At 41.7% G+C, this 23,934-nt stretch overlaps 1 protein-coding gene across 6 annotated transcripts in view; it reads right to left on the bottom strand.

Annotated features, from left to right (window-relative positions):
* The window catches only part of ptpra (protein tyrosine phosphatase receptor type A), a 175,486-nt gene that overhangs the window by 71,358 nt on the left and 80,194 nt on the right, over window positions 1-23,934 (bottom strand). For 2 of the 6 annotated variants that reach the window (XM_033035285.1, XM_033035277.1), the window contains exons 5-7: window positions 21,560-21,580; window positions 16,026-16,052; window positions 3,842-3,926 (exon numbers count right to left, since the gene is read on the bottom strand). In XM_033035285.1, the coding sequence (XP_032891176.1) occupies window positions 3,842-3,926; window positions 16,026-16,052; window positions 21,560-21,580 (133 nt within the window). The remainder of the gene's footprint in view (window positions 1-3,841; window positions 3,927-16,025; window positions 16,053-21,559; window positions 21,581-23,934) is intronic. The other 4 variants (XM_033035301.1, XM_033035308.1, XM_033035292.1 and 1 more) reach the window with 3 other exon arrangements.

A 23,934-nucleotide genomic window follows, 5' to 3' on the forward strand; every position in this document is an offset into this window, starting at 1 on the left:
GAACATCTCTGGAGGGACCTGTAAATAGCTGTGCATCGACGCTCCCCATCCAACCTGACAGAGCTTGTGAGGAGCTGCAGAGAAGAATGTGAGAAATTACCCAAATATAGGTGTGCCAAACTTGTAGCGTCACACCCAAGAAGACTTGAGGCTGTAACTGCTTCCAAAGGTGCCTCAACAAAGTACTGAGTAAAGGGTCTGAATACTTAAGTAAATGTGATATTTTAGTTATTTATTTTTAATTACTTTGCAAAAAGTTCTAAACACCTGTTTTCGCTTTTTTATTATGGGGCATTGTGTGTAGATTGATGATTAAAAAAATGAATTTAATCAATTTTAGAATAAGACTGTAATGTAACAAAATGTGGAAAAAGTGAAGGGTTCTGAATACTTTCTGAATGCACTGTAAATGCTAGCATTGCGTTTGCATTCTTTACTACCGATTCGACTTGCACATTAACTTTTTGGGATTCGTGTAACAGCACTTCCAAGTCCCTTTGCACCTCCGATTACTGGATTCTCTCCCCATTTAGGAAATAGTCCACGCCTTTATTCCTACTACCAAATTGCATGACTCCGCCTTTTGCTACACTATATTCCATCCGCCACTTCTCTGCCCACTCTCCCAACCTGTCCCTCCTTCTGCAGACTCCCTGCTTTCTCTACAGTGCCTGCCCTCCACCTATATTCGTATCATCTGCAAACTTGGCCACAAAGCGTTCAATCCCCTCATCCAGATCATTAGTATACAACATGAAGAGTAGCGGTGCCAGCATCGACCCCTGCGGAGCTCCGCTAGTAACTGGCTGCCAACCAGAAAAGACCCCCTTTATTGCCACTCTTTGCCTTCTGCCATCCAGCCAACCTGCTATCCATGCTAGTATCTTCCCACTGATCTCATCTTCCTTAGCAGCCTCATGTGTGGCACCTTCTGAAAAAATAGGTAAGCAACATCCACTGACACTCTGTCCCCCTCTGTCTGTCCTGCTATTTACTTCTTCAAAGAATTCCAGCAATTTGTCAGGCAAGACCTCCCCTTCAAAAAACCCATGCTGACATTGGCCTATTTTATCATGAATTTCTAAGCAATTCGTAACCTCATCCTTTATAATGGACTCTAAAATCTTACCAACCACTGAAGTCAGACTATACTGGCCTATAGCTCCCACTATTCTGCTTAACTCCTTGTTGTACAGTGGGGTAATATTTGCAATTTTCCAATCGTCTGGCACCACTCCTGACTCGAGGAATTCTTGAAATATCACTATCGATGCCTCCACAATCAATAATGCCACATCATTCAGAACCCTAGGGTCCAATCCATCCAGTTCAGGTGATCTATCCACCTTCAGCCCTTTCAGCTTCCAAAGCACCTTCTCCTTAGTAATAGCCACTCCCCTAACATCCACCCCTTGACTCTATTGAGTTTCAGGCACGTTGCTGGTGTCTTCTACTGTGAAGACTGATGCAAAAAAGTTATTCAACTCCTCTGCCATATCTTTATTCCCCATTATCACTTCTCCTTCATCATTTTCCAACGGTCCAACGTTCACCCCTGCCTCTTTCTTACTCTTTATATAACTGAAGAAACTTGCTATCCTCCTTTATATTATTAGCTAGCTTACCTTTGTATTTCATCTTTTTCCCTTTTTATTGCCTTTTTAGTTACCTGCTGTTCTTTAAAAACTTCCCAATTCTTTGGCTTCCCACTAATCTTTGCAATGTTTTATGTCTTCTCTTTTAGTTTTATACTGGGGTCATTGAGAGTGCTATCAAGCTACATTGATTTACCAATAATCTTCTCATGAAGGTCAATCTGGGTTTTGTCAGTACTACTTATCTCCTTTTAGTTTGTTCTAATCATGAATAGATGCCTGCGTTGCATATGTAACGCAATAGTTCTGCGTCCACAGTGTCTATTCACAGTACAAAAACAAGATAATAGATTGATTCGAACTAGATCACATCCATCATTTAGACTCGCTGTGCAAGGTCCCACCAGCACTAGACTGGAACACCTCAGCTACGATACAAGCATCCAACAGAGGCCTCAGCTACAGAATATTGACAGCCTTTGACAAAACTGGGAAGCAAGATATTTGAAACCACATTTAAGGACTAATAAATAATTATAATTACAAACCTTAAAAGTTAAAAGTAAAATAACCTGACTTTTCCTTCCAATCGTGTGGTCAGGAATACCTATTCAGACTGCCTGACCAGCAGTGTTCAGCAAATTTGGGTTCTGGACGCTACAAAATGTCTCCTTTAAGTTGAGGGTATAAGCACAAGAAAGCAGCTGCTTGGAATTGCTGGCTACAGCAAGATTATTCAACCCATGTACAGGTTTCATTACTTTTGCTATATCATAGAAGAAAATTGATAACACAAGAGACCAATTAACCCATCATATCTGTTCATTCTGAAAAGTTTGATAAAGTTTTCCTTCCGAGGTAAAAGTGATTCCCATTTTTTTATGGACCATGCTGGTTAACAGATAACGAGGAATTTAGGGAAGAAAACAAAGGTGTGAAATGAAGGTCAGAGCTTTAGTTCAACCTGAAGCCAAAGATGGAAAAAATTCTAGTAAATCAGCAGTGATTGTGCAGTTAATATTACAAATGGTTAACATTAGAGCAAAAGTGATCAGTTAAGTTTTAACAGAAATAGTTATTTGAAATGACTGAATTCAATATTGATGCCGCACCATTTGCCCAGGCAGAGAATACGATCTGGTTTTAAGCTTATGTTGAGCAAGATACATAGGCGAAAGTGGGAGAGAAGTGGAAATTTCAAATGATAGCCAACTGAAAGCTCATGGTCACCCCTGAAAACTGAATGAGGCGCTCTGCATCACAATTTGTTTTTGATTTCTCCAACAAAGAGCCCATAATACGAGCAACAAGTGCAATACAGTAAACTCTCATTATAATGGATCATGGGGGAAGAAATAAATGTCCATTATTGCCGATTGTCCATTGTAACCGAGGTAGGGGGCAAATATTAACTAGTTTAACCCAAGGACAGGTGGGAAGAAACGTGGCGCCAGGGAGATGTGATTAAAGCAGCAGGAATTCCCAGGCCGGGGAGCCACAGAGCCCAAACACTCATGCACGCGGTGTGGCAGTGACGGGCCTGACACTGGTGCTACCTTCATACTGTTCTCACTCACCACTCCCGCAACCGGAAGCTTGCTACATAGGGACAACTTTTTGGGTGACCTGGTGGAAGTGGAGGGCAGTGCTTCGGTAGCCTCGCTCTGTAATCAGGTGACTGAGGCATGGGGCGACGCAGGTGCAGTGGCCTGTGCTGCATCTGCATCCAACACCACGCGACCTCATTTTGTGGCAGCTGATACAAACCCCTGCCGAATGCAATGCTCTTCAAGAGTGTTTTACTGCTCGCTCTCTTCCCACCACTGTTTTTTTGGCTGCCTAAAGCTGCCCGCCACCTGTCAATGCAAACTGATGCCTTGGTCTGCTGTAACCAAAATCCATTAGAAGTCTGTACTTGTGAGGGTTTACTGTATATTGAATTAGACCAAGAGAAATTGAATTGTTCTTTCAACTGTTTGTGCTCTTGGACTGTGAGAAGGAATTTTAAAATACAAGTGAAGCAGGCTTTTCCAGCATTTTCTTTTTATAATCATCGGTAATACTTTTTAAATTTTCAAATACATGTTGCACTCTTTTCATAAATAGAATGCAAGGGTCTTCCAATTTAGCCTTGATAATGAGGTGGTAGCTAGAAAGTTAAATATGGGACAATATTACATAAATCACAATAAGCCTTTCATTACAGTGGAGCGGTTTATAAACTTACATTGTCAATGATCACTTACCTCAGCATATAAAGGACTATAATAATAAATACGATGACCAGCAATGATGAGAGGGCCACCATTACAGCTATAATGGGCATTTCATCTGAAATGAAAATAAGATAGTACTGAGCTGGATGGACTACTAACATAACAATATCAAAACAGTTCAATAGTAAACCTTAAATGTTTACAAGCAATTACATTAATCAATGCAACAAAAAAAAAAGTTTTTATTTGAAGATTAAGGTGCTTTAGCATCAAAAATATCGATCACTGCTTTTTTTTATTGAGAAAGGAATTGTTTTATTTTGTTGCAATCTGGTAGAATAGATAACAATGCCTAATTTGATACTAAAAACCCTAAGGTCGTTTGATCAATAAGGTGTCTTTTAATAAAAACTAATCTAGTCTGACAAAGCCTCGCATTCAAGCCAACTGATCAATGATCAAAGAGATCATTTAATTTTTACGGCCAAGTGAGACTATGAACATTTTACAGCAGCAGGGCTTCTATGTAACATTTTATGCTTGAGTGACTAATGCCTGTGTATTGCGGCAGGTTACTTGCTCATTGAGGATATCACTTGCCTCTTGCAGCCCATCAGATATGGCAAATAGGGTTATTGCTGACGGATATTGCAACTAGTGGTTATCAAGGACGCATTTGTTTACTTAATGTTAACAACCACTGTCAGTTTCTCTGAGCAGGCCAGAATGGAGAACCATGATGAAATAAGGTTGATGAAATAAACAATGGGCTAAATATACATTCATATTAGGAATACCTAATATATCTGTCAGCGTTAACGTGGCTTTATGTCTGAAGGAAGGACACTTAGCAAGCTAACTGATACCCATGAACTGATTATTCTCGAAATATTTGGTCAATATGATCTGAATATTTTTTGAAGCACAATAATAGTTTTGTGCATGTGCTTTTTATTATCGGTGGCGTAACACATTGTTTATAAATGGTTATGGAAACCTATATATTGTATCTAGCTGGATCTTTTGATGGCAGAAAATGAAGGCAGGATATTTGCCTTTTCCCAAGTAAGACAACAACAGCTTAAACACAATGCTGTTCAAGAAACATTTAAACAAATCAATTATGAATGCTAATATTTTACTGTTAATTACTCAGGGAAACAGTATGCAATAAATTTGCCAAAACAACCTCTCCCTCAATGTCAGCAAGACAAAGCAGATTGTGATCAACTTCAGGAAGAAAAGCAGTACACACACCCCAGTATACATTGATTGCACGGAGTTAGAGATGGTTGAAAGCTTCGGTTTCTTAGGATTTGGCCTGGACTAGCCACATCGTCAATGGCCAAGTAAGCACACCAATGGCTCTATTGCCTTGGAAGGCCCAAAAAATTTGGCATGTCACTCGTAACCCTCACCAACTTTAACAGATGCACCCATCACATACACAGAACCTCTGGGCAGTAAAGGCACGTCATGAGAAAGCTGGCATGCATAACATGAAAGGTCTGCTTCTGTCTTTCTTAAATTTGACTCTCTGACCAGTAAGTTTCCTTGAAACCATCTGCAGACGTATGCAATTTAGCATTCATGTGTCACTAGTTTCCCCTCATACCGATGAAGATCTCCACCACATTACTTTCCCCTTGCTAATTCTACCGCAAAACATGAATTGCAACCCTCATTTACCAATTCCATAAAACATTTCCCATAACCACCATTCAGCTCTCCTGTGCATCCACATCTGCATCCCAAACAGTCTCCATCACCACCTCCAGACCCCAGTACTCCATAATTCCATGATGGTGCAACAGCAGAGAAAGGACCTTGTAGAAACAAGGAACTGCTGTTTCACATAAAAGACTCAAACTGCTGGAATAATGGGGTATGTCAGGAAGCATCTATGGAGAATATGGTGGTGTTTCAGGTTGGGGCCCTTCTTCAGACGGACCTATGAGATGACACACGGGACTGCAGATGCTGGAATCTAATTCTGAGCAAAAAAAAAATTACTGGAAAAACTCAACAGATCCGGATGCTCCCTGACCTGCTGAGTTTTTCCAAAAGACCTTTGTACATGCTAAAGTACAAGGTCAGTTCTATTGGGCATGACCAAAATTTTGTTGGGGCACCAGAATTTTGCCCCACTTAATATCTGAGATTATTGTTAAGAGATCCTCTCTTCTGTGCATGCACAGACACATGGTTACATAAACTCTAATGGTGTATATCCAATTCATTCAATCTGCATGGCAATTCAGTTTGATAGTCTTTATCAAATAATAATCTTGAGAACTGTACCATCATGGAGGTTTTGTATAATGCAACAATTAAATTCAACTTACTAACAAAGCCAACCACAGATGTAAAAACACATCAATTTAATATAAAAACAAAATAATTGCAATCAATATGAAAATAACAAAAAATCCTCTCATGCATCAAATTGATAGTTCAATCACATATTTATTTGCACACAGTCTCATCAGATGAAACTAATATTTCAATGCATTTCGTTGTCTCTGTATTGTACACTGACAATGACAATTAAAATTGAATCTGAATCTGAATCTGAATCTAAATATTGATCCCACTGGCACAGGATACAAAATTCCCAAATTAAGTGAGGGTTTACCTTGGGAATAATAAAGCAAACTATTGCAGCAAAATAGGTAAAACAAACACGCTTTGTTAAGAACTAAAATATTTTTTAAATATCATCCAATGGTAAATATGTCCCCCATTGCCATTGATGCAATTCATATGTTGTTGCACACAACCACTTCCTTTCACCTCCTCATTACCTGTTTGGCTTTAGAGTTTTCACAAGGAATGTGAAGATGAATTGTATTCGGGAGAAAGAAAAGCAAGAAATCAAGTACACGTCCTCAATTATCAGGACATCAACCTCAAATATGAAACCTCCTCATAACTTTTTTTTCTATTAATAAGAATGGAGAATTCTGCATGCAAAAGTCATCCTTAATAACCTAAAACTTATCCCAGTATGAAATCAATGCCATTGTGACATCTGATTCTATAGATTTTTAATATTCAAGTTTTAAAATTGTATAAAACAGATAAAATATCCAAAATGGGATATATATCCTTTCTTGGTAAGGAAATCAAAATTGAACCCAATACTCCACTTGCAGTTTCGTCATGGTCCTCTACAATTGGAACAAGACTTCCTAGCTCATGTAATCAAACACTCTTGTTAAACCTACCAGCTACTGCTGTATCTGCAAATTGGCCTTCAGTGACTGAATGCAAGCCCAGATTGCTTTGAAAATCAACACGACCGATTTCTCACCAATTAATTGACACTGCTTTCTGATTATGGTCACCAAAGTGATAACTTCACAATGTTTCCACATAAAATTCCTTCCAGAATATCTCACCCACTCACATTTGCCCATATTTCCCTAAAGCGTCTTCAAATCCTCAGCTAAACTCACAATTCCAACAAGTTTAGTAACACCAACATAATAGAAATGTTGAAGCCCCCAGGCAAATCAAGGTCACGGGTGATTTGTTTGCACTCCGCTTCTGTGAGTTCCGAGGTGACTGTTGAAACCAATGTAGAAACAGCAAAATATTTCACAGATGCACGAGGGTGGACCATATTAAGGTATTCAAAATTGCGAGTGGCATAGTTTGGATGGATATTAAGAATGTTTTGCCATAGCAGAAGCATCAAAAATAAGAGGGCACTGATTTAGGTTAAGGGGTGGAAGGAAAGGGGATCTGAGGAGGAATGTTTTCACCCAGTATATGAAGAGCTTAAGTATCCAGATAAGGACATAGATCACTGAAGTACCGGAGGCTAGGTGGCAAGCGCTACAAAATGGCAAGGCATTATTTTTCTAACAAGTATATTTCTATTATAATCATAGTACAATGTGGATGAATGGCCATAATGTTTTATTTCAGTAATGATTGAGAGACGAAAAGGAAACACAAAACCTCATTTTATCCATTCTAATTTAAAACTATCACCATCCACGACTCCAGCAGTACAAAATCATAACCCATCAACGATGTGAAAAAATGCAGCTTTGCCAGCATTAAAATTAGCACCAAAACAACTTAGGAAAATAAAGCTCGAGTTAATTGTGAGGTTTTATAGAGAATTGGAAGTTGGAGAAAGTATCCAATATATTCTGGATGCACAAATCATTTTTACACTAGTCCTGATAGTGTATATTGCCACGTTCTTGTTAAAACAAAGGAACTCCTTGCTGGACTTTTTGCAGACAATGTCAACCTCTTTATAGTCTGAGGTCCCAATCTATTTTAAAAGGACATCTATAATAACAAAGCTCAAGAGTAGCAAGGTGACCTCTCAACGATTACCAACCAGTGGTTCTCAAATCGGTTATGATGATGTGCTTTGAGAGAATGTGTTTGTTGCATATCAATTCCAGCCTTACTAAGGATTTGGACCCACTCTTCCTGGCTTTCCACTCAGTGCTGATGACTTAGACATCAGGAACATGTACGTCAGGCTGTTGTTCATTCACTACAGCTCGGTTTTTGACATTAACATCGCCTCTAAACTTATTGTGAAATTCAAGGAACTGGGTTTCTGCTCATCCCTATCCTCACAACAACACTACCTTGACAACAACACTACCTTCTTGCTGACCATCAGCACAGGGGCACTTTAAGGAGGTGTGCTCTGTTCCCTGTTCTATTCTCCCTGAACCCAAGACACTGTCGCCAGACATAGCTCTAATGGCTATTTTAAATTCACAAACAGTACCACAATTGTTGGATGATTTACAGTTAATAGTGAGTCGGTGTACAGGAGGAACATGGATACATGGATAATCTGGCTAAGTAGTACCAAAAAACATTCTTGTTCTCGATGTTAGCAAGTCTAAGGAGTTGATTGTTAACTTCAAGAAGTGAAAACCAAGGGTCCATGCACCTGTCCTCTTTGCAGGAAGGCGGTGGGGAGAGTGAACAGCTTCAAGTTCCTGGGTGTATATATCTGTATTGGGCACAACACATTGATACAATCACAAAGAAAGCTCATCAATGCATTTACATCCTCAGAAGTTTGAGGAGGTCTGGCATGTCGTTAAATCCTCTCTTGAAAGGTGGTTATCTTTAGGTTGCTTCCAGTACCTTATGCTAGTGAGGGTAGGAACAGGAAGATAGGGGGATCTGAATGTGTGGCTGAGGAGTTGGGGCAGGGATTTAGGTTTCTAATCACTGGGATCTCTTCTGGGGCAAAAGGGACGGATTGCACCTTAATTGTAGGGGGACCGACATTCTGGCAGGCAAGTTTGCTAGTGCTACACGGGTGGGTTTTAACTAAACAGTGGGGGAGGTGGAGTCAACAACGTGTAAGTGTATGTGAACAGTTAACGGGAGAGTGTAGGAAAAGTCACGTTTAAACTAACAGGGCAGAGGAATGGGTACCAATGCAAGGAGGCAGAGGGACAGAAAAGGAGGACAGAAGCAAAAGGTAGAAGGGAGATAACAAAAACAAACCTGAAAGCTTTGTGCCTTATTGCGAGGAGCATTTGTAATAAGGTGGATGAATGAGCGAGTTCGGTATTCCGAAAACACAAGGAATCATGGGATTTGTTAAAGGTCATTCACCATAAAGAAAAAGCGAACGAAGTGCCGGCTGAAGATACTGTATAAATTCTTATCTTTATTCATAATTTATGTGCTAAAATATTTAATCTGAAGAGCGGGGGTGCCGTGTGGTCACATTTTAGGAAAATTAATGTATTCCAGACTGGAACACAATGATGATAGTTTCTGAGTCGAATTTCACTAATCTGCTAATTTCAAGGCAATGGAATTCTTCAGCCTCATCTGTGAATACGAATGAGCAATGAAATTCTTGATTCCAGAGAGACTCCCATAAATGGTAAACTCCTCATCCCCCCCCTCCCCCCCCCCAAAGGAACAGGTAGCGGGAGTACGGGATGTAACAGCGAGAGAGAGGGGGCAGATGCGAGAGCGCACACACAGACCCGCGCCTCATCTGCAGCCAGGTTTGATCAATCCTGGGTCCCCAGCGCTGCCGACCCAGGTTCACTGGACCACCCCATCTCTCTCTCCACCATCGTCCCATTGATGTGAACAGGATTGTGGATCCTCATCCTACCCCTGCCAAAGTCCATAATCAGTTCCTTGTTCTCACTGATGTTGAGAGCCAGGTTGTTGTGCTGGCACCATTTGGTCAGTCGGTCGATCTCACTTCTATACTCTGACTAGTCCCCATCTGTGATTCGTCCAACAACAATGGTGTCATCGGCGAACTTGATGATGGAGTTCTCATTATGTCCGGCTACGCAGTCATGGGTATAGAGTGAGTAAAGCAGGGGGCTGAGCACGCAGCATTGAGGTGCTCCGGTACTATTTGTTACTGTGGATGAAGTGTTTCCGCCAATTTGAACAGACTGTGGTCTGTGGATGAGGAAGTCGAGGATCCAATTGCAGAGCGTTACGCAGAGACCCAGTTCCGTGAGCTTGGTAACCAGCTTGGAAAAGATGATGGTATTAAATGCCGAGCTGTAGTCTACAAATAACAACCTGACGTTAGTGTTTTGATTTCCAAGTGGTCCAATGAGGAGTAGAGAGCCAGTGAAATTGCATCCTCCGTTGACCTGTTGTGGCGGTGTGCGAACTGAAATGGGTCGAGGTGCTTGTCGAGGTATGATGTGCACCATAACCAACCTCTCAAAGCACTTCATCACCACCGACGTTAGTGCCACTGGTCGATGGTCATTGAGGCACGTCACCTTACTCTTCTTGTATTATTGATGCCCTCTTAAAGCAGGTGGGAACCTTAGACCTCAGAAGTGAGAGGTTGAAAATGTCTGCAAAAACTCCCGCCAGTTGGTTTGCACAGGTCTTGAGAACTCGACCGGGTATACCATCAGGTCCAGGCGCTTTCTGAGGGTTCACCCCCCTGAAAGATTTTCTGACGTCGGCCTCTGTGACTGTGACTGTAATACCATCAGGGCGAACCAGGACTCGGGAAGGCACATCGATGTTCTCCCTATCGAACGTTGCGTAGAACGTATTGAGCTCGTCAGGGAGTGATGCTTCACTGTCGTTTGAGCAGCCTCCTGATTTTACCTTGTAGGAGGTGATGGCATTCAAGCCCTGCCACAGTTGCTGAACATCCGTCTCATCCTCCGGTTTAGAGCAGAAGTCCCTTTTGGCCTTTTTGATGGCCTTACCAAGGTCGTATCTGGACTTCTTATAGACCTCTGCATCACCAGACCTGAATGCCTGGGATCTGGTCTTCAGAAGAGTGCGGATCTCATGGTTCATCCAAGGCTTCTGGTTCGGAAACACTCGGAAGGTTTTTGTTGGAACACATGTTGTGAGCCATGTCTCTGTGAAACAGAACACAGACCATTTCCTCAGCTCCCTTTGGTAAAGCAGCCTTGACCCCTCCACTTTGTTTTCAAGGGATTATATGTTGGCCAGTAGGATGGTAGTGGGAGGGGGCCGAAGTCCCCTGCACTTCAGTATTACTTGTAGTCCTGCCCGACCACCACGTTTCCGTACACTATGAAGACCTCCTCGGTGTTTACAGGTACAGCACTTGCGAGCCACCGCGAGGTTGGGGATTCCCCTCCGATCAGGAATTCCCTTACAGTCGCTACCTCCGGGAGATCGCAGTCGCGCTAATACATTAAATGCGTTAGAAGCTCATTACTTACATTGCTGGTTTCTGCAGATTCTTTTATACAGGTAAGCTCAGAAATACTATATTTGACGATTTTCTGTCATGCAGCTGGCAAAATGTCGCTGCAGGCAGGCACCATCTTAATCTATCTTAACCCATCTTAATCCAATCCATGTAGGGGTATTCAATATTCAGGAAGGATAGACAGAAAGTAAGAGGTGGGGTGGCATTTCTGGTTGAAGAGGAGATTAATGCAATAGCAAGGAGAGACATTAGCTTGGATGCTGTAGAATCGGTATGCGTAGAACTGCGAAATAGCCAAGGGCAGAAAACGCTTGTTGGAGGTATACAGACCACAAAATAGCAGTAGGGAGGTTGGGGATAGCATCAAGCAGGAAATTAGGGATGCATGCAGCAAAGGTACAGCAGTTATCATGGGTGACATTAATCTACTATAGATTGGGCCAACCAAATTGGTAACAGCGTTGAGGAGGACTTCCTGGAATGTATACGGGATGGTTTTTTAAACCAATATGTAGAAGAACTGGCTAGAGGGCAGACCATCCTAGACTGAGTATTGTGTAATGAGGAAGGATAAGTTAGCAATCTTGTTGTGCAAAGCCCCTTGGCCAACAGTGATCATAATATGGTGGAATTCTGCATTAGGATGGAGAGTGACACGGTTAACTCAGGGACTAGGGTCGCAAACATAAAGAAAGGAGATTCTGAAGGTATGAGATGGGAATTGGCTAGGATAGACTGGCAAATTGTACTTAAAGGGTTGATGGTGGAGATTTAAAGACCACATGGATGAACTCCAAAAAATGTTCATCCCTGTCTGGCGGAAAAAGTAAAATAGTGAAGGCAACTTAATCGGGGCTAACGAGGGAAATCAAGGATAGTGTTAAATCCAAGGAAGAGGCATATAAATTGGTCAGAGGAAGCAGCAAACCGGAGGACTGGGAGAAATTTAGAACTCAATAGAGGACAAAGGGATTAATTAAGAGGGGGGGGGGGGGGGGAGAGCATGAAAGAAAGCTTGCGGGAAATAAAAAAATGATTGTAAAAGCTTCTTTAGATATGTAGAAAATAAAAGATTAGTGAAGACAAATGTAGATCCCTTACAATCAGAGACAGGTGAATTTATAATGGGACACAAGGAAATAGCAGAACAGTTAAACGAGTACTTTGGTTCTTTCGTCACTAAAGACACAAACAATCTCCCAGAAATACTAGGGGACCGTGGATCTAGTGGGAGGAAGGAACTGAAGGGAATTCACATTAGTCAGGAAATGGTGTTAAGTAAACTGTTGGGACTGAAGGCAGATAAATCCCCAGGGCTTGATAGTCTGCATCCCATAGTACTCAAGGAGGTGGCCCTAGAAATTGTGGATGCATTGGTGATCATTTTCCAGTGTTCACTCGACTCTGGATCAGTTCCTGTGGACTGGAGGATAGCCAAGACAACTCCACATTTTAAGAAAAAAAGGGAGAGAGAAAACAGGGAATCATATACCAGTTAGCCTTACATCAGAGTAGTGGGGAAGATGCTTGAGTTGATTATTAAAAATGCTATAACAGAGCATTTGGAAAGCAGTGGCAGGATCGGTCAAAGTCCGCATGGATTTATGAAGGAGAAATCATGCTTGACTAAACTTCTGGAATTTTTTGAGAGTGTAACAAGTAGAATGGATAAGGGAGAGCCAGTGAAATGTGGTGTTCTGGACTTTCAAAAAGCCTTTGACAAGGTCCCACACAAGAGATTAGTGCGTAAAACTAGATGACATGGTATTGGGGGTAGGGTATTGACATGTTCCCGATGTTGGGGGAGTCCAGAACTAGGGGCCACAGCTTAAGAATGAGGGGTTTAGAACGGAGATGAGGAAAAACGCCTTCACACAAAGGGTTGTGAATCTGTGGAATTCTCTGCCTCAGAAGGCAATGGAGGCCAATTCTCTGTATGCTTTCAAGAGAGAGTTGGATAGAGCTCTTAAAGATAGCGGAGTTAGGGGATATGGGGAAAAGGCAGGAACGGGGTACTGAGTGTGGATGATCAGCCATGATCATAGTGAATGGCGGTGCTGGCTCGAAGGGCCGAATGACCTAATGCTGCACCTATTGTCTATTGATATGGATAGAGAACTGGTTGGCAGACAGGAAGCAAAGAGTAGAAATTAAAGGGTCCTTTTCAGAATGGCAGGCAGTGACTAGTGGGGTGCTGCATGGCTCGGTGCTGGGACCCCAGTTATTTACAATAAATATATATTAACGATTTAAATGAGGGAATTAAATGTAACATCTCCAAGTTTGTGGATGACACAAAGCTGGTTGGCAGTGAGAGCTGCGAGGAGGATGCTATGAGGCTGCAGGGTGACTTGGATAGGTTGGGCAAGTGGGCAGATGCATGGCAGATGCTGTATAATGTAGATAAATGTAGGTTATCCACTTTGGTAGCAAGAACTGGAAGGCAGATTATTATCTGAATGGTATCAGATTAGTAAAAGGGGAGGTGCAACGAGACCTGGGTGTGCTTGTACATCAGTTACTGAAAGTAAACATGCAGGTACAGGAGGCAGAGAAGGCTAATGGCATGTTGGCCATTGCGAGAGGATTTGATTTTAGGAGGTTCTACTCTTAGGGCTAAAGGAATCAAGGGATATGGGGAAAAAGCAATAACGGGGTACTGATTTTAGATGATCAGCCATAATCATATTGAATGGCGGTGCTGGGTCGAAGGGCCGAATGGCCCACTCCAGCACCTATTTTTCTATGTTTTTATGAACTTCTTCTACAGGTATACAGAGGAGGATATACTGACTGCATCACAGCCTGGTTCACTCGGGTGCTCAAGAATATAGGTGGATGTGGAAAGTGATGAGCATTGCTTGGACCATAGAAACATAGAAATTAGGTGCAGGAGTAGGCCATTCGGCCCTTCGAGCCTGCACCGCCATTCAATATGATCATGGCTGATCATCCAACTCAGTATCCCGTACCTGCCTTCTCTCCATACCCTCTGATCCCCTTAGCCACAAGGGCCACATCTAACTCACTCTTAAATATAGCCAATGAACTGGCCTCGACTACCCTCTGTGGCAGGGAGTTCCAGAGATTCACCACTCTCTGTGTGAAAAAAGTTCTTCTCATCTCGGTTTTAAAGGATTTCCCCCTTATCCTTAAGCTGTGACCCCTTGTCCTGGACTTCCCCAACATCGGGAGCAATCTTCCTGCATCTAGCCTGTCCAACCCCTTAAGAATTTTGTAAGTTTCTATAAGATCCCCTCTCAATCTCCTAAATTCTAGAGAGTATAAACCAAGTCTATCCAGTCTTTCTTCATAAGACAGTCCTGACATCCCAGGAATCAGTCTGGTGAACCTTCTCTGCACTCCCTCTATGGCAATAATGTCCTTCCTCAGATTTGGAGACCAAAACTGTACGCAATACTCCAGGTGTGGTCTCACCAAGACCCTGTACAACTGCAATAGAACCTCCCTGCTCCTATACTCAAATCCTTTTGCTATGAAAGCTAACATACCATTCGCTTTCTTCACTGCCTGCTGCACCTGCATGCACACTTTCAATGACTGGTGTACCATGACACCCAGGTCTCGCTGCATCTCCCCTTTTCCTAGTCGGCCACCATTTAGATAATCACTGCTATTGACCTCCCCATCATCAAAGGAATCTACTAGAAGCAAAACATTAAGAAGGCAGCTAATATCAAAGACCCACAGCACTCTGGCCATGCTCTCATCTCGCTGTGCTACTCTCGGGAAGATGGTACAGGAACCCGAGAACAGTGATCTCCAGGCTCAAGATCAGCTTCTTTCTATCAACCGTCAAACTCCTGAACCACACTATACAATCCTCAGTACCGAACTACTTTGGACTTTGTCACAGGGTTGCACTACATACTGTATTTCAGCTTGCACTATTATGGTCTGGTCACCTTGTGTAACTGATTATTTATTGTATTATTGTTTACTGTAGTCGTTGTGCCATTGCATTGATGTGCCAACAAAAGCTGCAGCAAGAAAGAATTCTATTGTTCAGTCTCTGGTGCAAATGACAATTAAACACTTTAGACGACTCTCAACATGCTTCTTACATTGTGGCATCAAGTACTTTGTTGACTTACAAACACAAAAGAATACCAGTCTTTATTATTCCAGGGAAAGCAAACAGCTTGCCCTCTATTTCATATTCCAAAGTTTTAACCCTTTTAAATCGCATCATCTCAGGTTGAATAAACTAAATGATGCTTTAACAATCCACTGAAACAGTTGATATTCATATATGGATGGCAAAAAATGATAATTAGGCAATATGGTTTTTTTTAATTGCATAATTATTGCAATTATTTATATTTAACATTAAATAAGAAAATGTTAATGCAGACTTTCAAAAGTGCTCTCCATAACAAAAAAACTTTTCTGAAATCACAAGCCACAAAGATCTATAGTGCCAACGACAAGGTCACAATCTGGGTAGTTTGACAAAGACAATGAAGGGGCGTGACATTGCATATCATGGAACACAAAACTCACCTTTTCCGCCCCCTTGATCAGATTCCCCTGCATAACAACAGCATACAATTAATAATTGCCCGGCGTGCCAAAGTTCAATATATTGCGATGATCATGGTAGCAAATGATGGTAAGCAACTGTGACATTACACCCGAAAGGAATATGTGTTATTCACAATAATCTAAACTAATTTGTAGATTCATGCAACACGGAAACAGACCTTTCAGCCCAATTCATCCATGCTGACCAAGAACAAGATGTTGAAATATTTATCTTGTTAACTCCCTTTGTGTAGAGATTTCTGTTAATAGGAACCTATGCCCATGCTGGTGCGCAGCACTGTAATTTTCGCACACTTCTTCTTGAAAGCTCAGTTCCTAAATATATTTAAAGGATTGCTAGATTTTTTTTGATATTAAGGGAATTAAAAAGTCAGAGGGGTCACTGTGATATCTGATCAGTCATGATCTTATTAAAATGGCAGGAAAGGCACAAAATGGCGATTCTTACTCTTGCTTCTATTTTTGTAGCAAAGTGCAATCATTAGCATGCCACAGGGTAGCCTCAAACATCAATACCATTTACCAGTAAAATAAACTATAATACCCAATAAGTAAGTTAAAGCCGTAACAACTTTCCCTGAAATCTAACTTGCGGCAGAAAACACGTGGCATAACCATAATTATTACTCCCTAGATTTAAGGCTAAACACAAAAAAAGAATTGGCATTTATAAGCAGCACATGCCATTAGGATCTAGGTAGCCACTCTAAAATTACAAACCATCAGCAATTATTGGGATGTTCACCCATGATTGTTAAATATTCAATTCCTCAGAAAATGTGTGACATACAACAGAAACAAGTATTTGGCCCGCCACTGCCACGCTGAGCTATTTGCCTATTTACACAAATCCTATTTGCCCACAATAAAACTATATCTGTCGATGCCTTGCCCACATCTGTGTCTATCTAAATGCCTCCTGAACATGGTAATCATATCCAATCACTCCACCACCTTTGGCAGCATGTTCCAGATATCCACCACTGTCTGTGTAAATATCTACACATCAATTCTTCTTTAAAGCTCCTTCCTCTCACCTTAAACCAACGCATTCTAATTTTTGATATCCCAACCATAGGAATTTTTAAATAATCTATCCAATATATTCATGCCTTTCTTAATCTTACCTACTTCTTTCAGGTCACTCCTTCAGCTTCCTTCATTCCAGTGAAAACAAGGCCAGCCTATATAAACCCTCCTCATAACCAAGTCAAGTCAACATCCGGATGAATCTCCGCTACGCTCGTTCCAGCACAATCGCATCCCTTCTCCTGTGGAGACTCAAATGGCACACAAATTTCCAAATGCAGCTAAAAATGCATATAAAGTTACAACATAACACCGCAACCCTTTTATTAAATGCTCTCACCCATGAAGGGAGACATCTCATATATTCTTTCTTCACAACACTCTGTTGTCACCCTCAGGGAACTATGACATTGTAACCCTTGGTCCCTCTATTCAACATTCCTTCATGGCCTATCATTCTCTGTAAATGTCCTCCCCATTTGACTTTCCAAAATGCATCATCTTCAGCATTAAATTCCATCTAGTCAATGGTCCACCTTATTTTCCACAGATCTATATCCTGCTGTAGCGAGGACAATCTTCCTCGCTATTCAATTTTCATGTCATCACAAACTTACCGATCATATTTTTCACATTCAGATCACATATAGCAAAGGACATAGCACCAATTCCTGTAATTCACCAAGATCCATAGAAAATGTTTTTTTCCTCGACACTCTGCCTGCTATCACTAAATCAAACTTGGATCCGACTAACGAGCTCGCCTTGGATCCGTTGTGCCTTAACGTCCTGGTCTAGCATGCGCAATCTTGTCTAGTGCCTTCCAAAACTACACATAGACGACATCTAACACCCTGCCTTCAATCTCCTTTGTTACCACCTCAAAAATGTTTATCAAGGTACTGAGTCAGGAATCTCCCCCCCCCCCCTCCCACCACCACCAGAAAACCATGCTGATTATCCCTAATCAGCCCCCACCTTTCCAATTGTCCATAAATCTTGTCCCTTAAATTTTGTCCAATAATTTCCCTACTATTGATACAAGGCTCACTAGCCTGTGGTGACCTGTTTTACCGCCCATCCTCCCCGCAGCTTCATAAATAAAGGAGCAATATCAGTTATCTAGCACCTCGTCTTTGGCTCCTGAAGATGCAAAATCTTTGTCATGGCCCACGCTCAAACTCGTATCCCAGAATGAGTTAGGAAGAGTTGATCTCATCTGGCTCGAGTGATTTATCCACCCTTGTGTATTAAGACATCTACCATCTATACTTTCTTAAACTACATGCTCCAAACTATCAACGTCGCGTTCCCTGGACTCGCTATCCTCCACATCTTTTCATCTTCATCCTGTTGCCCTCATTCCCTTGCTTCACGCATAGATTATCATCTTGTCCCAAGGGAGATCCACTCTTACCCAGCCTTCTTACTCCAAATATAGCATGACAGAATTTTCTTAATCTACCCGAACAAGGATATTTCATGGTCCCTTTTATCCCCATCCCGGGACAATGGGTCATCATCCTTCCTTGTTTCTACACATCAATAACCTTTGTCATCTATGGTTCTCTCATCTTGCCACCTTTGCTAAATCTCTTTCAGATGTTGTTTAACACACAAATATCTGTTGCCATCTACTTTTCCCATGTTTTCTCTTGGGCTTCAAAAGCAGTCTTCAATCAATTGATGGCTTCACACTTGAGGACCAATCTTATTTCTTTCCATAACTACGTTGAAACCATATAACCATATAACAATTACAGCACGGAAACAGGCCATCTCGGCCCTACAAGTCCGTGCCGAACAACATTTTTCCCTTAGTCCCACCTGCCTGCACTCATACCATAACCCTCCATTCCCTTCTCATCCATATGCCTATCCAATTTATTTTTAAATGATACCAACGAACCTGCCGCCACCACTTCCACTGGAAGCTCATTCCACACCGCTACCACTCTCTGAGTAAAGAAGTTCCCCCTCATGTTACCCCTAAACTTCTGTCCCTTAAAACTTATAGTTTTGTGATAATTCTATTGAAGTGCTCCCCAATTACACTTCCACTATTTGCTCAATTTCATTTCTAAGGATATGGTCATACAGCCCCTGCCTGGTACGACTATTGCTTGAAAAACAATCTTGGGCATACTTAGCAAATTCCACTCCTCCTTACACTAAGGCAATCGTGTTCAATGTTGGGAAAATTAAAATGCCCCACTACTCTAATCCTATTTCCTTTACATCTTCCTGTGATTTGCTTGCTTGTCTGTTTCTCCAATTCCTGCTATTGGAACCAAGAAAAGCAATATTCATAAGTTCTTGCCATATTGCCTTGTTGGACGATCTATATACTAGTCATGCTCTCCATAATGCAACCACTGTGCACCCTGGCACATTAAGCTGCCAATCCTGTCCTTCATTCAATCATGTTTTTGTAATTGTAATAATATTGTAATACCATGTGCTGATATCACCCCATCCATCCTCCCACCACAACCACCCTATCCGCACTAACCTGTCAGCTCTGCACGTTGAGCTTGCTGATTTTAGATTTAAGTTTAAGTTTATTATTGTCACTTGTACTGAAGTACTGTAAAAACCTTTGTTTTACATGCTATCCAATCAGATAATATTATACATAAATACAATCGTCAAACTCAAGTACAGTAAATAATTTGTCCTCTAAATTTGTCCTCTAAAAATCCTCCACAGCTGCAGGTGGATTGGAAAATGGCACATGGAGTTCGATCCAAGTAAGATGTTGCACTTTGAAAGATCGAATGGAAGGGGGAAATATACAATTAATGGCGTGACCCTTAACAGTATTAATGTAAAGAGGGATCTTGGCGTCTAAATTCATAACTCATTGAAAGTGGCAAACCAAGTAGACAGAGTGGTACAGGCGGCTTATTGATTGCTTGCCTTCATTGGTCGGAGGGGGTGGGAGATTGCAACCTTCACATGGTCCGCCCTGTTTCGACAAATGCAATCAACCCGGCGTGCAAAATCAAATAAGATCAAATAGAACAAGTTGTCCGACAACTTTAGGCTGTGCACGCCACACGCAAGAAGAAGAAGATTGGTTGGAGCATTGGGTATAAGAGTCAGGAAGTCATGATGCAGCTTTATAGGACTTTGTTAAGCAGCATTTTGAGTATTGCAGAAAGGATGCTGTGGCTTTGTAAAGGATGCCGAGGAGGTTTACCAGAATTATGCCTGGTTTAGAGGGTGTTAGCTACAGGGAGAGGCTGGACAGAACTAGATTGTTTACTCTGATAAGCCAGAGGTTGAGGGGAGACATGATAGAAGTATATAAAATCATGAGAGGCATTGATAGGGCAGATAGTCAAAACCTATTTGCCAGGATGGAATATCAAGTTTAAAGATGTGTGGGGCAAATGTTTTTTGTCACAGAGGGTGGGTAGGTGCCCGGAACGTGCTGCCGGAATAGCGGTGTAGGCTGATATGATAGTAGCATTAGAGACATTTGGATAGACACATTGATATGTAGGAATGAAGCGATATGGATTACGTTATGGGTTGATCATGGCATGATGTTCGCCACAAACATTGTGTACTGAAGGCTTGTACCTGTGCTGTACTGCACTGTTCTATATAGTGTAAACAAACCTTTCTTCCAGTTTAGAGATAGCACACCCTTCTTCTCTCCAAATTCACTTTGCAGTACCTCATGCCTTTTCTACCTAGATTCATAGTACCAACATGTACTATGAACTCAAGCTGTGTGGCAGCATGTAGCAAGTCCTGGCATTTACACGACTGAAAATCAAGTAGCAACTTCATACCAGCTAGAATATACCATCCACAAGTAAGAAATGCTATAAAATATTCAGGACCTGCCTGGACAAGTGCAAATACACAGAAGATTAACAAGGTCCAGGACAGAACAATCTGCTTGATTGATATCCCTGAAACCATATTTATTCCCACCAAGCCTCAGCCATGGTGACTATTACCTGCAAAATATGTTGCAATTACTCAAGGTTACTACAATGGTAATACCCAAATCAGTGATAACTACTTAGAAAAACTTATGGGTATGTGGGATCAATGTTATAGGCAAGTCCCCTTCCAAGTCGTGCAACGTCTTGACTTGAATATGTATTTCTATTCCTTTTATGTCTTTGTACCCAAATCATGCAAATCCCTATTCAACAGCAATAGAAACAACAGGATTACAAAACTTTAATGCACCAGATGATGACCACCTTCAATGACAATAAATACTGTCTTTGCCAGCAAATTAAGAATCAATGAATGGCAAAATCATAGTGCTCATGGTCTGTTGGTACCAACACTTGTTTGCACTGGTGAGATTTGCAATTAGGTGACAACGATTACATAAGAATAACGTCTGGAGGTCAGTCAACATCAAACAGAAAATACAAGTAACTTTCATGAAATGTAAAGGGTGGAAATTATGTTGCTAAGATTCTAACCCTTACCTGGACCAGCTGATGTTCCACCTGTAAAGAAAATAAGCCTTAAAATGGAAATTTATTTATTTATTTTTAATTTTAATTTTAAAACATTGTTCAGTGATTCATTTTAGCCAGTTGCCATTCAGCTGTATATTGAGACAGGGATTAAGCTGCCAAATCTCTAATTTTTCAATTTTGTTTTTGTTGAAAGAGTTAATTTACTACAAATGGGGAAATTGAAATAATAGTTTAATTGAACAGACCAACTTAATTCTGTTGTTCAAAATGTTTTCAACACCATAAGTGAAGTAGTGGGAGAAATATTTGAGATCTGAACTATTAAGGATAACTTATTTAACTTGAGCTTCACATAAAACATTTTTTTTAAATTGCTACTGTTAATGTCATATCAGAAAATGTATAATGCCTTGAGCCAAAACATTAAATTTCCATATACAGGTGCACAACCTTTTATCCGAAAGCCTTGGGACCAGACACTTCTCGGATTTCTGAATTTTTCGGATTTCCGAATGGAAGATTTTTAGCGTAGATTAGGTAGGTAGCGCGGGCGGCTTGGAAAGTCTGGAGCGGTTGCCTCCTCCCCGGAGACCGGGGAATCATTGTAAATCATTGCTTAAATGTTAGTCAGTTAGTTTGGAGGAATTTTATGTGGTGGGGGGGGGTGAAGGGGGAAACTTTAATTCTTATTCCCCTACCTGGTCGGAGAGGCGGGGAGCGGGCAATGCCCTACCGGGTCGCCGTGCAGTAAGCTCCGGAGCGCTGTGGCCGCCGACTCCCAACATCGCGGAGCTGGGGGCTGCGGGCGGCGCCGGTTGGAGCTCCGACCCCAGCAACTCTACCCCTGGCTGCGCGGCGCTCCAAATCCAGCTCCGCCCGCGGCCGGACGCCCGCAGCCCCAGCTCCGCGATGTTGGGAGTCGGCGGCGTCGCAGCGCTGGGATACCAGCGGGGAGCGGGCAATGCCTTACCGAGTCGCTGTGCGGTAAGCTCCGGAGCGCTGTGGCCGCCGACACACATCGCGGAGCTGGGGCTGCGGGCGTCCGGCCGCGGGCCACGCTGGATTTGGAGCGCCGCGCAGCCAGGGGTAGAGTTGCCGGGGTCGGAGCTACAACCGGCGCCGCCCGCGGCCGGACGCCCGCAGCCCCCAGCTCCGCGATGTTGGGAGTCGGCGGCCACAGTGGTCCGGAGCTTACTGCACGGCGACCCGGTAAGGCATTGCTCGCTCCCCGCCTCTCTGACCAGGTAGGGGACTAAGAATTAAAGTTTCCCCCTTCACCCCCCCCCCCCCTTCACATAAAAGCCCTCCAAACTAACTGACTAACATTTAAGCAATGAGTTACAGATGTTTAAGTGTCTCCCCGGTCTCCGGGGAGGAGGCAGCCGCTACAGTAGTACAGACCTGGGTTGACCGTGGGTCGTTTCGGTTCAAGTTTGGAGCCAAACGCGAGCTTTGGTGTGCAGACGACATCCTGGAAAAAATGTCCGGTTTTCGGAGCTTTTCGGTTTCCGGAACTCCGGATAAAAGGTTGTGCACCTGTACTTCTAGGTAACTTATGACATTCAATCATATTGAAAAGTGTGCACATTTATTTGACATATTTTCTTTAAACATAATTATACTAATTTAAGTGTAGATAAGACTTTACAAAATATGCCCATATCTGCAGTTAATCAGATATCCTAAGCATACATTTATATAATAGCATACTTCCAAAAGATGCACATATCCAAAATATGCAGCACAACTTCATACACACATATTACACCACATTACACAACCACTGGACAATGCAGTCTGGATTAAAATGGGTTGAACCACCTGGGCAGCCAAATCGTTAAGAGTGGCACAGTCAAAAATGTGTGAGCAGGTTATTTAGTCTCCTCTTATCTGAAGAAAAAGGCCCGAAAGAACATTCAAGAAATCAGATTAGTCTCTAAATAGACTAGATGTAACCATCCATTCTTGATTGTCGTCAAGCATATAGTAGAAACGTCTTATAAAAGAACAACCAATTTGAAGGGTGAAACAGAATTAGGACTATATATTAGCAACATATATTTGGTCAACACATTTTGAAAATAAAAATATATTAACTTAATTTACAATAAAATAATTTAACATAAATTACTAGCCTTAGTAATTAAACAGCATATTTCCTAAATTTTACCTAACTTGCAAATTAATAATTATTTTGTTCAGTTTTCAGAATTCAAGTATGACTTTAAATATTTTAGATCATTTTTAAATGATTCAAGTGTCATCATAATTGCTTCACAAGGACTGCAATATCTTTTATGATAATTGATTGATTTTGTATATATATATATATATATATATATATATAAAACTTGTCGAATGAAGGGGAAATTATTTAAAGT

The sequence above is a fragment of the Amblyraja radiata genome, chromosome 1, assembly GCF_010909765.2.
Source record: "Amblyraja radiata isolate CabotCenter1 chromosome 1, sAmbRad1.1.pri, whole genome shotgun sequence".
Classification (NCBI taxonomy): domain Eukaryota; kingdom Metazoa; phylum Chordata; class Chondrichthyes; order Rajiformes; family Rajidae; genus Amblyraja; species Amblyraja radiata.